Genomic DNA, 12547 nt, shown 5'->3' with positions numbered 1-12547 from the left:
GCTTTGTATTTTGTTCAAATGACTCGAAGTTCTGAGTCCAAAATAAAGCTTGATTCGATCAAGCTGAATTTGAGCTTGAAAGAATTCAAATAACCGAGCTCAAATTCTCGAACACTTGCCTTGCCGTTGTGGGTGTCCTAGCCTACTACGCATAGCAGATGGCTGCTGTTAGTGACAATTTGCAAAGCAACTGATCGACAACAAATTAGTTCATTCTCAGAGTTTATATTCTTATATTTATAACAATTTACATATTATTTATTTTTTTCATATTCTTAAAATTAGTGAATTTTAGATGTTCTCTATATTTTTCATTAAATATTAAAATAGTTGATCTAAGTAGTTTTCACAATGTTTAATTTCATGAAGCACTAATTGTTGCATATACCAATTATTATTATTATTATTATTTTGCCGTATGGGCCATAGTGGTTTATTGGAGTTCAATGTATGTGATTAATGGGCTCAATGGGCCTTTTTTCCTATGTAAAATTCGCAGTGTGTTTTTCTTTTCAAAAATTAAAAAAAGACCCACTTAACTTATTATAATTGCACTTTTTACCCTTCATATTCCCAGCGTTCGTTTCTGATCCAACGCGTACATTAACAAACCTCAGGTCATCAAAAAGGGTTACGAAGGAAATGCAGAGATTTTAGAGAGACGAAAACGAAGACGAAGAAAGAAATGGAAGAAGCCAAGGCATTGGCTCAGCATCAACAACAACTCCTCCTGCAACACCAGCAACAACAGGCACAGCAACACCAACAACAACAGCAGCAACATCAACACCAACAATTCCTCCTCTTACAGCAGCTTCAGAAACAAGCTCAACAACAACAGCAGCAACAGCAAGCTGCCATTTCTCGTTTCCCATCCAACATAGATGCCCACCTCCGCACTCCTGGCCTCCTCCATCAACGACCTCTCAATCTCCAACACAACCCTAGTTCTAATCCTACCACTAATGTGGTACAACAGAGTCCTAATTTGCCGCAGCAGAACCCTAATTTGCCACAACAGAGCACGCAGCAGTCGCAACACTCGCAGCAGCTGCAACAGCAACAGCAACAGCAGTCGCAACAGCAGCAGCTGCAACAACAACAGCAGAAGATGATTCGACCCTTGAATCAGATGGAGCTCCAGTTTGCCTACCAGGATGCTTGGCGTGTCTGCCACCCGGATTTCAAGCGCCCTTTCTCTTCACTCGAAGATGCTTGCGAGAGGTACGTGAAATTACGCATTATACCTTTGTTTTTATTTACTTCTTCTGTAATTTTGATTGTATTCTCTTTTTCTGTTTGGTTGCTAAGAAAATGTCGGAAATGATGTTTCTGTAGCAGCCAAAATATCTTTTTTCTTTTGCTGCTACTCATTGTAAAGTATGTAGTTACTTGTTCTGCTGTGTGAATTTGATAGGTATTATATGGTGGAATGAGATATCGATTACATCTTATGATGGCTGTAATTTGTTAGATTCAAAGTAGTACCAAGTTCAGACATGTTAACATCAAGTTATTAGTTGGTCGATGACATTTATTGTGGCATATTTGTCGCTTTATTGGATCTCTATAACTGGATAACATTTCCGAATATGAGTGGGATATATATCGAATGATTTAACTATATATTTGCTATCCATTTTATTTTAATGTATTTTTTGAAGAGGGAAACAAGCTACCAAGTATCTTGCAAGACATATCGTCTAGAGATGGATTCGAATTTATATGCCTGAATAAAGTTTCCTTGATGTTGCATGGTGTTTGGTACAAGGATGAGTAAGGATAATTTATTTTTTTCATAGGACAGGAGAAAAGAAATATGCTTCACTATTGACAACAAATGTTTAACCATATACAAACAAGGTATCAAAGGGGTACTACCCATTTACGAAGTGTGTAGAATTAAATATTAATCAAAATATCAATAAGGTCCCCTAAATTCTTGTAAAAAACAGGAGGATTGACCTTCTACAAAATACACGGGGTTCGGAACCATAAATCTCTAACCCTTCTAAAAGATATGACTTTGTTCAAGGTCCTTTTGTTTCTCTCTTTTCAAATCACCCACAAGGTAGCCAAGGGGATTGGAGCATCTTCTTTCTTCTCTTACTACAACAAATACCTTGCCAAGCCCACTACTCAACTGTTCTTTTTCGGTCACTGAAGAGCACGTATGGTATTAAAATCTGCATCCACTGAGATGCAGATTATCTTGGAACAGAATAAACATACCATTGCCTACCTTCTGTCTGAGAAGTGTAATAATAAGGAAATTTTCAGGGACGAAGTTGGGCTATGGTTGTTACAAACTTCATCACACGGTTAAAGTTTCTAATTGGAATTCCTTATAGTGCTCCGTTGGATTTTATTTTTTTTGGGTGTACAAAAAATCTTAATTGTTTTTATAAGAAAGCAAAATTCTTTCTTGTGCTCTCACTATTTAGCCACTTTTTTTTTGTGAGGGATTCTGATAACTTAAGGACATTGCCTTTATACCTTTTTATGAGAAACAATTTTTTATAGCATTTTTAAACATTCACTCCTATGTATGATCTAGTATTAATTGGTACTTCAGAAGTCACTTGTTTGAATAAACAAGTGCTCTCAGAGTTACTAAACTTAGTGGGTTAAGTAAGGGTCTTTTTTGGCTTGAAGTTCTGTACCATATAACAATATATGGTTTGCTTGTTCATTTTGTGGAGCTATAGTGCCTTTATACAGAAATGAGATATTATAATGATGGCTTATGGTTATTTTAATGTGTTTTACAGTACTGAATTAACTAGTTACTGCTTAAAGGGGTTTGGAATGTTTAAGTAGATGTTGAAACTTTTTCTTGCATTCTTGTTTTTAGGTTCTTGTCATGGAATTTGATGGCATAAGTTATATTCTACCATCAAATTCAAAATAGTACAGAGAAATACACTAGTACCTGTGTCTCTTGTCCAAATTTGGATCTCTTTTTATGAGTACCTGTATGCCCTTTTTCAAAGGGATTTGGCAAAAGTTTCTAGGAGTTTTTTTTGAATGGGAAGTTTGGTACGAGAATCTATTCAACACTAATAACTTTGGTGCTTTAGGAAGACTGGTCTAAGTCAATGAAGTATCACCTTATCACTTTGGTGACAAAGGTTTTATAATCATTACTGAGGTGTTATCCACTCAGCTGAAATGGATATTGGGGAATATCATTTCCTCTAGTCAAGGTTCGTCTTGCATTTAGGGTTGACTTTGAAGAATCTTGTGATAGGCTTAATTAGAGTTATTTGGGTAAGACTATGGATAGGTGGGGCTTTTGGGCTGGATAGAGATCTTGAATTAGGGGTTCCTTTTTCTCAATCTCTTTTTCCAATTATTATTACTGGTGAGCTCAAATCTTGGTTCGTATGTCGGCAGGGATTATGCAAGGGGACTCTTTTTCTTCTTTTCTCTTTTTTTGGGTGGTGGATGTGCTAACCAAGATGCTCTTGAGGGGAATAGAATGAGGAGCAATGAAATGCATGCTTGTGGGGGAGGGGGAGGTGAGGTGGTGGAGATTTCTTAGTTGCAATTTGTAGGTGATACTATTCTCTTTTCTTATCAATGATGTTGTCAACGTCATATACCTCTTGCATTAAAGCAAAATCAAGTTTGAGGATCATTTTATCTAAGATGTTATCAATATCGACAAGAATGTTGTTAGGAGTTTGGTTAGCCTTGTGGAAGATTTGTTAGCAATCTTGAGATTTAAAGTTATCTCGAGTTTGGAGATCAGTTTATGTAAAAGTGGTTGGGGTGGTAACAGTTTGGACGAGAATGTTGTTGGGAGTTTGGTTAGCGTTGTGGTCTGTTCTATTTTGGAGGCCGATTGTGTTTCTTAGAGGGTGGAGGTTGAATCCACCTTTTTGCTATCCAGTTGTAGGGAAAATCTCTAAGCAGTTAGAGAGTTGGAAAGGAGCCCTATTTTGTCTTGGGGAAGAGTTGCTCTTTTGCAAATATTCTTTTCTAGCATTATGTTATGTTATTTTTTCTTGTTTAGAATTTTGGTTGGGTCTGCTCAGAGGATTTAGAAAGTCATTAGAGATTTCTGGTGGTCAGATGTTGGTGAGAATACTCGGGGTCATCTTGTGAGATGGGAGGTCTTTTGTCTTTCTAATAAGGAAGGCTAGTTGGATTTTGGAATTTAGCTTCCAAAATCATTGCCCTCTTGGCCAAATGGTTATGGTGCTTTTCGACCAAAATTTGATTCTTTGTGGCACAGCAGGGTAAGAAGCAAGTTAAGGGTGCGCCAGCATGCTTGGGAGACCGGAAAACATGTGACTTGGCGTCTTTGATTTATTTGAAGGATTCTTTTCATTCTTCTTCCAGTGTCGATTCTAGAATTTGGTCCAGATTCTTCAAGGCCTATATTTGTAAATCTTGTTCTAGTCACCTTTTCTTTAGCCATCATAACGATAATGTTATTCTTCACTCATTATAGAAAGTGAAAGTTCCCTATAAGGTGAGAGCTTTTATTTGGACAGGTGCTTAACAGAATTAATACCGATGACTTGCTTAAGGTTTGCAGATCCCAAATCACTCCTTATTGATATTTGCTTCATGTGTTTTCATATTTTGGGATATACATGGCATTTATGTCTACATTATGAGGTGAGGCAAGGTTTGGACTAGAAATTTTCTTAGTCCAGGCTGGGTTGGGTTTGTTCCCTAGACATGGGAGATTTTCATAATTTCGTTGTACTTCTCTGTGATTCTTCGGAGTAAAGAGCATTCCATGCTTTGAAAGGGGGCTAGTTTAGCAGGTCTTTTGGTTATTTGTTTGGAGAGAGTTGTGAGGACTTTTAATCAGCATTTCTATTTTTTTCCATATGTGGGATAGCATGTATGCTTACTGCTTAGCTTCTCATTGGGTGAATTGAGATGGATTCTTTAAGGGGATTTCTCTTTATGCTTAAGAGTCCTGGATTACTATTTTGTACTGGTTCTTTGACTTTATTTGTTTTCTTGTATGTTTTCTCTTTGTTGTTTTTGTCTTCCTAGAGCATAGTTTCTCTTTATGTAGGCTGTATTTCCTCTTTTTTTTTTTTTTTTTTTAATATTTAGCTATTTTTGTATAAAAGTCTTACGAAATTGGTATCATGAGTCTAAAGAATGATGATGGGATCGCAAATAAGCTCTAGATAAGTAATTAATGCAAATAGAGGTATGAAAAGAAAAGGTAAATATTCTTGAGGTGTCTATTTATCCTATCACAATTTCAGAACCAGAATGATCTATTTGTCTGGTGCAGGGTCTTACTGAATCTTGCATGAAACTGTTTCTATCTGCTCTTTAACTACAATATATATTTTTTATCATAATTACCAGGGAAGGCTTATGTAATATGTGAGCTAGTAGTTTCCTTGGGACAAATTACTTTTTAGAACAAAATAGCAGCTTAGCTTTTGGAGTTTGCTAATTAGGTTGCCAGTGAAGGAAGTATTACTGAAAGAATGATCTCATGCGAGACCAACAAAATTTATATTATGTGATCATCATTCAGGACTATGTATGTCTTTTTAAAGACTTAAAATTGCCATATAAGTATCACATTGATGATTGTGGGTCCTGAGCCAAAGAACTTGTCAATTGTGAGCTGGCTCTAAAGGCATGTTTAAGAATTACTAACATTACCATCTCTGTTTAAGATATGCTAATATTACTATCTTTTCCCAAAGAATAAATATATGTCTGTATATATGCAAAAACAACTCATACATACATATATACACGTGTGTCTGTGTATGTGTATAAATTCATGATAATAAATGTCAATTAATGATGTATGTATGTTTTTGTGTCTTTATGGATATGGTGTATATACATATATGTTCAAGAATTAGTAACATTACTTGCTTTCTCAAAGATAAATTTGTGTAAAATACAAAAACAACTCATACATACATACATACATATGTGTGTCTGCTTATGGATATGAATTCATGAAATGAATATCAATTTAGTGATGCATGCATGACTTTTTGACTGTATGGATATGGTTCTCTCTCTACAAGTTTGCTTGGGTTTTCTAGTTTGTTAAAACTAACTGGGTGGAGAAACCATGTTTTTTTGTCACATTGATCTTATACTAGTTACACTTTGCCATAATTATCTATTACCGAGATGTGCTTAACCAATCAATGTAAGGATGAGAGTATATCAGTTTCGATATTGATCATTGTAGTGAATGTGTAATTCCAGTCATACTTTAGTTATTTGGTCAAAGTTACTGCCTTTGCTACAAGTAATGCTTGGCTTGTATGGAGTATCATGATTCCCTCTAGCATGAGTAATCTATGTAAAGCGTGATATTATACTCTTCCAAACATGATGGATGGTTTCTTTTCTTGGCAAGCTTGAGTTCGATTTTTTACATCTTTTCTTGAGAAAGAGAAAGATGTGCCTTTACATGATGCTTAACTGTAAAGCAGCTATGTACCACATTGTGTCATATGAAACAATGCAAGAAATCATAGAAAGTCAAGCATTTAAATCCTTTAATTAAATAATCTGCACATAATGTTTTAGGATATGTTACATAATCTTGCTTTCTCATTTCTATCTTGTCTCCCATGCAGATTGCTTCCTTACCATGTGGTAGCAGACTATGAAGCAGAGGAGGATGATAGAATTCTTGATTCTGATACCACAGGCCAGATGCCATCTCGCTCCCAACAGTGGGATCACAATATTGCTGCAAAAGTTGCAGAATTCACAGCCACCTTTGAGAAACAAGCCCTAGCATTCAACATAATATCCCGCAAACGAGCATTAGGAGAATTTCGATCCGAGGAGAGACTGATGATAGAACAGGCTCTCCTCCAAGAGGAGAGAAAAGTCATGCTTGAACTGAAAGCGGAAATAGAATCAAGGGAGAAGGCTGGTCGTGAGGCTCGGGAGGCTCAGGAGGCTAAGATGAGAATGGCAGCTATGGTTCAGGCAGAGCAAGCTCGTGCTGAATCACAGGCGGCTCATGTTGAAATGATGTCTCGAGCTCCAATAAGGGCAAGTGCACTTGGTTCTCAGGGCAGTGGTGTTCCAATTGGTCATGACATGGCAGAACAGGAACATGGCATGAACCCGGAGGAGATGATGAATGGATGGGGAAACAATACACAGAGAGATGAGAAGGAGCCATCCGAAGATTTCTTGAATGATGAGGAGAATGAAAATGGAGACACAGGTGAGCAGGAGCAGTGGCGTGAGGTCGGCGAATTTGATTTGAACAGTAGATGAATCATTGGTGGAAATTTTGCATGAGACCTTGGTTGTGGGGTTAGAAACTGTATCTAAATGAGAAAATGAATATTTCTGATATGGAATATATTCAAAGAGCTGTGTTTCTAATGTGAAACCTGTCGATAATTCGACTTGCTCTAAACCCTGGTTTAGCATGGGATATGTTACATTTAAAAGCAGTATGTGCTTATGCTAAAATTTCATTTCTGTTAGAAATGTACATGAAGTTTGTAGGGAACCTGTTGTATTTGAAGTATTCCATGGGAAGAAGCACCCTTGAATTTGAGGAATGGGAATGGGAATGCTTCAGAAATCTTAGATAAAGGGCCTGATTGTTTATGCTTCTGCTAGCTTAATATGTTTAAACTATTCATTGACAAAATCGATTTAATCATTTCTAAAGATTCTAAGTAGGCTTTGACATGTTCAGATATGTTTGGTATTTAATGGAATTGATTCAATTTATAGCTCAAAACTCCTACACGCTGAAGTCAAAACTTACCCAAATCCTGCGTCAAAAACTATCTCCCTCCACCTCTGTATTCTTTTCCAAGTGCAAACACCATTTCTTGTGAAGAAGCCTGAGGGGAAAGAACACCCTTTTCCTATATATATATATATATATATATGTACTTACTATGTTTATACACATACACAGTCACAACATACACAGTCATATGGATGTTGGTCGTTGAATCATGTTATTTACTTGGTTACTTTGGAAACTACATGATATATATTTTTATATATGCTGTTTTAAGAAAGATTTATTGTCCCGGCTCAGAAAAAATAAAGGATTTAAATATACATATTTACTTGTAAGTGTTTTTATATGATTATAATTTATTATAATGTATGAACAACTTTTTTTTTTTTCCTATTATTAATAAAAAGGACTTTCTGCTTATATAGATGCATATATATGTATTTCAATATAAGTCAGCATATACAAACATGTACTTTTTTTTATTGCTTAACACATGTCGGTTATAATTTATATGATTTTAATATTTTTATATTTTACGTTTGCTATCAAATATTTTGTGTTGGTAATGTACTTGATTATATTTTTAATTATTTAATTTAAAATATTTATAAATATTATTATTAGTTATTTTTATTGTTATTTAGTTTTATTATTAGTTTGTATTTATTAATACACAGTGTTAATATATATATATATATAATTTTTTAGAAAGATACAAATAGTAAAACTAAAAAACCAATGGTTTAACTAATCATATATTATCAAATCTAGTTAGTTGTAATAAAATAACATAATTTTAAATCAAATCATAACATTAATATTTAAAGAAATTATAACTGATGCATTATGTATATTATAAATCCAATATATAAAAAATCAGTTAATACTAAATATTAAAATAAAAATACAATTCCCTCTTATAATCTGAAAAGCTATCATTATCTAATTATATATGTAAAAATGGAGTTTCGGTTCAGAGATAAAAAAAAAAATAAAAATAAAAATAACACCATGAAAATTACTTCTTTTTTTTTTTTTTTTACAAAATATAAATATATATATATATATATTTTCAATATAATCTCATTCGAAAAATGAAATAATTTGATATTGAATAAGATTGATTTTTTATTTGAGATTGTATTCCCTTGATCTTAAATATGATCAAATTTAGTAAGAAGCGAATAGTTGAAACAAACACTTACATAGTTGTCTTTCTTTACAACTTTTTATTTGTCAAAAAGCTTGGAAGTAATACTTTAAAAAAAGAACAACTGCTATTTCTTCCTGTCAAATGTTGTTCAAAGATTTCTATATATAGAGGTGATAAGATGACTCAAATTACATAATATAAATATAATAATGAGATGTTGATTTTCATCCAACCAAACCAAAAACAGAAAATAACATCATACATTGGAACTGGGAAAGGCCATTCAAGATTTCTGGGAATTGCTTGCTATTCAAGATTTCTGCCGAGTTCCGAACCCCAAAATAATGTTCCATGCGTAAAAGCTCAGTACCGGTAACTTCACATGCTGAACTTCTTGAGCCTACTCTGGTTTCCGACATGTAATAATAGCAAACTTGATTAAATTCTTCTTGTACCCTTCAATCATCAATGGCATGGCTAATGCTCCCTTAATGGTCTTAAAACCTGACAAACTCAAAACAGGACCAATTTAAACAAATGGGGTAAGCGATTAGCATAGTAGACATGTTCACAGGAATAACTATAGATTACATACAAGCAGATATTGAATATGTTTCAATTTACTCTTCAAAAACATGCAGTAGCCTATGGTTTTCTGACAATTTTTTCCTCCACAAAATTGGACTGTCATGTTAAAGTTTCTTCTTTAGCAGCTCTTTTGCCAGGAGATGATTTCCGGTCAAACAAATAAATGAAACAAAAAGATATTAATTGCTAGGAAGAAATGCAAAGAATATACCACTGCGCAGCAGCAATGGGAACCCCTTCCATGTTAGGGCTGAACGAATAACTGCTGGCCAGAATGGCGCAACGTACTCAGACCAGTCTGCTGCCTTAATGTCCTGCCATACAAGTCAGGGAATATGTTAGACATACGCAAAAGAATAGATTGCTTCCACACGTGAGACTAAAAGAATGAGCAATAAACAGCATAAGATGACAATCTAATAGGTTCATCAGAAGAAAAAAAAACTGGAAAAGAAAAGGTAAAACAAAAGAACAGTTTGAAAAATAAGCAAGCCCAAAAGTTGTCTTCTCCATATCCCATATATCATACTTTAAAGCAATAATTCACGCAAGAAAGTCATTTGGTTTTGAAGAATTTACCGAAATTCTGGGAAGGTACTACCTGAAGGGAGAGGGACTCGAGTAACTTCACATAATCAGAAGTAGAACACCATGCTGGAAGATAATAAGCATTACAGATTTTACTCAAGAGCTTCTGTTCCCATGGCTGCAAAGACTCTTCAGAAGGGGAAAGATCCCTGTGGCACCATGTTACTATTATTATTGTTCCCCCTGGGGCAGCAACTCGAGCCAACTCATTAACAAACTGCCATTTTAAGAGATAGAGAGACAACAGTAGGAAGTTGAGATAGTATACAACAGAAATATCTTAAATGACACAAAATTCAAAGGAAAAGCACTGCCCTGCTCTAGAGTTAAAGCTGAGCAAATGGCTAAAGACTGAACCAATAAATATAAATAGGTACCCTGGTTTTGTCTGGCATGTGTTCACCACTCTCCATGGACCAGACCAGATCAAATTGTCCGTCAGGAAATGGTTGCTCTAGAGCATCTGCAACTTGAAAGGAGACCTGCCAATTTTGAGAGGAACCAATTGAAGCAATCATCATGAAGAATGAGGCCAACATTTCAGCAAATTCCTCTAAAGATAACAGCATAGAATACAGAGAAGATGCATCTATAAAGTGGTACAATAAATCCTTTCACTATAAAAAATTTGTGAATTTAAGTTGAGCAGTGGATTATCGTGCATTATCTTTAGAAGGTTGTGTTACAATGAGTGTATATGTGTTAACTAATTAACGAAATATATACATATTTATACTTAAAAATATTAGATATATATATATATATATAAAGTGGTACAGTATCTCTAATGACCAACAATATTAAATTTAGCAACTAAACTCCAATTCATCATATATCAATCAGTCCCCAAGTTTCCAACAATAACAAAAAGACTTTAGTCATTGTCAATAATAACAATTGGAACATATTATTAAGAAGCAAATACTAAAGAAATTTATAGTACACAATAATTGAAAAAAGACAAGCATAAAAAGCTTGGGACATACCTTGTCCGCCAATCCTTTAGCAGCGGCAAGATCATTGGCTCTTTGGGCTTGCACAGGACTGAGAGTGATGCCTTGGCATTTGGCTCCATACTTTCTGGCCAAGTACCGAGAACTGCCACCTATTCCACACCCAACGTCAACTACACTCTTAGGTTTTTTTACTGGGTCCTCTGCAAACCAAATCAACCGTGCAAATCATTTGTTAACGTAAAAAATTTAGCTACGTGCCAAAAGACTTTTGCGCGTGTGTGTGTATATATATACATATTATACGACCTATATGGGCCGGCCACCAATTTTACTCAGCACAAGCAGATATCAAATCAAGTTTACTAAATATGGAATTCTATAACTGAGTTGACTCAATTAAGGGAAGAACTGAAGAGGAAGAAAACCACATCAATTATCATGAAATTAGGATAAAGTAAAACAAAGTAAACATCAGAGCAAGGAGCCCCACAGCTATAATAACTCAGAGAGAAGCAAGGGATTCCGATGGGGACAAAATGTGTCAGAGGTCAATTCTCGAATAGAACGAAGACATATTCGCCAAACTCGTATGATGAACAGGAAATTGCAATAAATGCAGAAGGAGGACCTTATGTTCGAATTCATAATCACACCATTCAATCTCAATTAACTCACTAATCTTAGTTAATGATCATTCAAATATACATACAGAGAGAGAGAGAGATTTAAGGAGAAAACCTGGAACGCCAGCGAAACGGAGCGCTTCCTCGATCATTCGGATCTGTGCGACCCGGTGATCGGAATCGGAGACAGAGGAGGAAGAAGCCGAGTCGTAAAACCCATGGTGCATGTGCTCGCCCCAGATGCCCTCCCACAGGCCCGACGACTCGTCGTAGAAGCCGGCAATTCCTTTCTGCAGCTCAGCTGTGTTCAGGGAGGAGGACTTGGCGCGTGCGAACATTGCGCGTGCGGGCGCGTATGAGCGTGAAGGATGAAGAGGAAAAAAGTTGCGTTGAGAGGTACGATTAAAGGGAACGAGAAAAGAAGAGGGAGGAGAGCAGAAGTGTGTGGAGAAGGTCATTGTTGTTGCAGGGAGTTTGGGGGGTTATTATAATGAGACGTACGAGAAAGAAGATGATGGTGACGCAACAAGTGGTGTTAAATCAAATATAACAACACTGTGTAGATATTTGCCATGGCTGCCATCTCTGAACTAAGGTGATAAGAGAGCCTGCAGACGGCACGTCTCTTCTCACCTGGCTTTTGTTTTTTTTTTTTCTACGCCATATTTACAGTGATTTTCATTTTATATGGCTTGCCAAATTTTTCCTCTTTATTTTTGAAAAATCATTATTATTAATAAAACACAAGAAAAAAATATTAATTATTAATATAAATAATAATAATTATTATTTATATAAAATTGTTCTTTTCATTTTGCTTATATATTTTTTTAAAAAATAAGTTTAAAAATTATATTAATTAAATAACAAACTTAATAGAAACAAATAATTTTTT

At 35.2% G+C, this 12547-nt stretch overlaps 2 protein-coding genes across 3 annotated transcripts; one reads left to right on the top strand and one right to left on the bottom strand.

Moving 5' to 3' along the window:
* Positions 1-582: 582 nt before the first annotated feature.
* LOC110825190 (mediator of RNA polymerase II transcription subunit-like protein) lies at positions 583-7596 on the top strand. The gene is made up of 2 exons (XM_088222991.1): positions 583-1224; positions 6597-7596. Exons 1-2 carry the CDS (start codon positions 686-688, stop codon positions 7252-7254), a joined length of 1197 nt encoding a protein of 398 aa, XP_088079117.1. The 5' UTR covers positions 583-685; the 3' UTR covers positions 7255-7596.
* A 1406-nt stretch (positions 7597-9002) lies between these two features.
* On the bottom strand, positions 9003-12317 carry G-TMT (gamma-tocopherol methyltransferase). 2 transcript variants are annotated; one of them, XM_088222578.1, is made up of 6 exons: positions 11768-12315; positions 11060-11229; positions 10451-10555; positions 10087-10290; positions 9697-9799; positions 9003-9401 (listed from the first exon to the last, which is right to left on the bottom strand). In XM_088222578.1, the coding sequence occupies exons 1-6, from the start codon at positions 12108-12110 to the stop codon at positions 9298-9300; spliced, it is 1029 nt and encodes a 342-aa protein (XP_088078704.1). In that variant the 5' UTR covers positions 12111-12315; the 3' UTR covers positions 9003-9297. The 2 variants fall into 2 exon arrangements, 1 of the variants encoding a protein (XP_088078704.1); XR_015821482.1 differs by having other exon boundaries at positions 9356-9401; positions 10065-10290; positions 11768-12317.
* Between the last annotated feature and the right edge of the window lie 230 nt (positions 12318-12547).

Source organism: Carica papaya, chromosome 6, assembly GCF_054855325.1.
Source record: "Carica papaya isolate Zhongbai chromosome 6, ASM5485532v1, whole genome shotgun sequence".
In the NCBI taxonomy this organism is placed as follows: Eukaryota; Viridiplantae; Streptophyta; class Magnoliopsida; order Brassicales; family Caricaceae; genus Carica; species Carica papaya.
This window is presented reverse-complemented; position numbering and strand designations above follow the sequence as displayed.

Coding starts and splice junctions, on each gene's coding strand:
- LOC110825190 (XM_088222991.1), top strand. CDS start 686: ATGGAAGAAGCCAAGGCATTGGCTCAGCATCAACAACAACTCCTCCTG. Junction 1,225..6,596: donor CTCGAAGATGCTTGCGAGAG/GTACGTGAAATT, acceptor TCTCCCATGCAG/ATTGCTTCCTTACCATGTGG.
- G-TMT (XM_088222578.1), bottom strand. CDS start 12,110: ATGACCTTCTCCACACACTTCTGCTCTCCTCCCTCTTCTTTTCTCGTT. Junction 10,556..11,059: donor CTAAAGGATTGGCGGACAAG/GTATGTCCCAAG, acceptor CAAAATTGGCAG/GTCTCCTTTCAAGTTGCAGA. Junction 10,291..10,450: donor ACATGCCAGACAAAACCAGG/GTACCTATTTAT, acceptor TTAAAATGGCAG/TTTGTTAATGAGTTGGCTCG.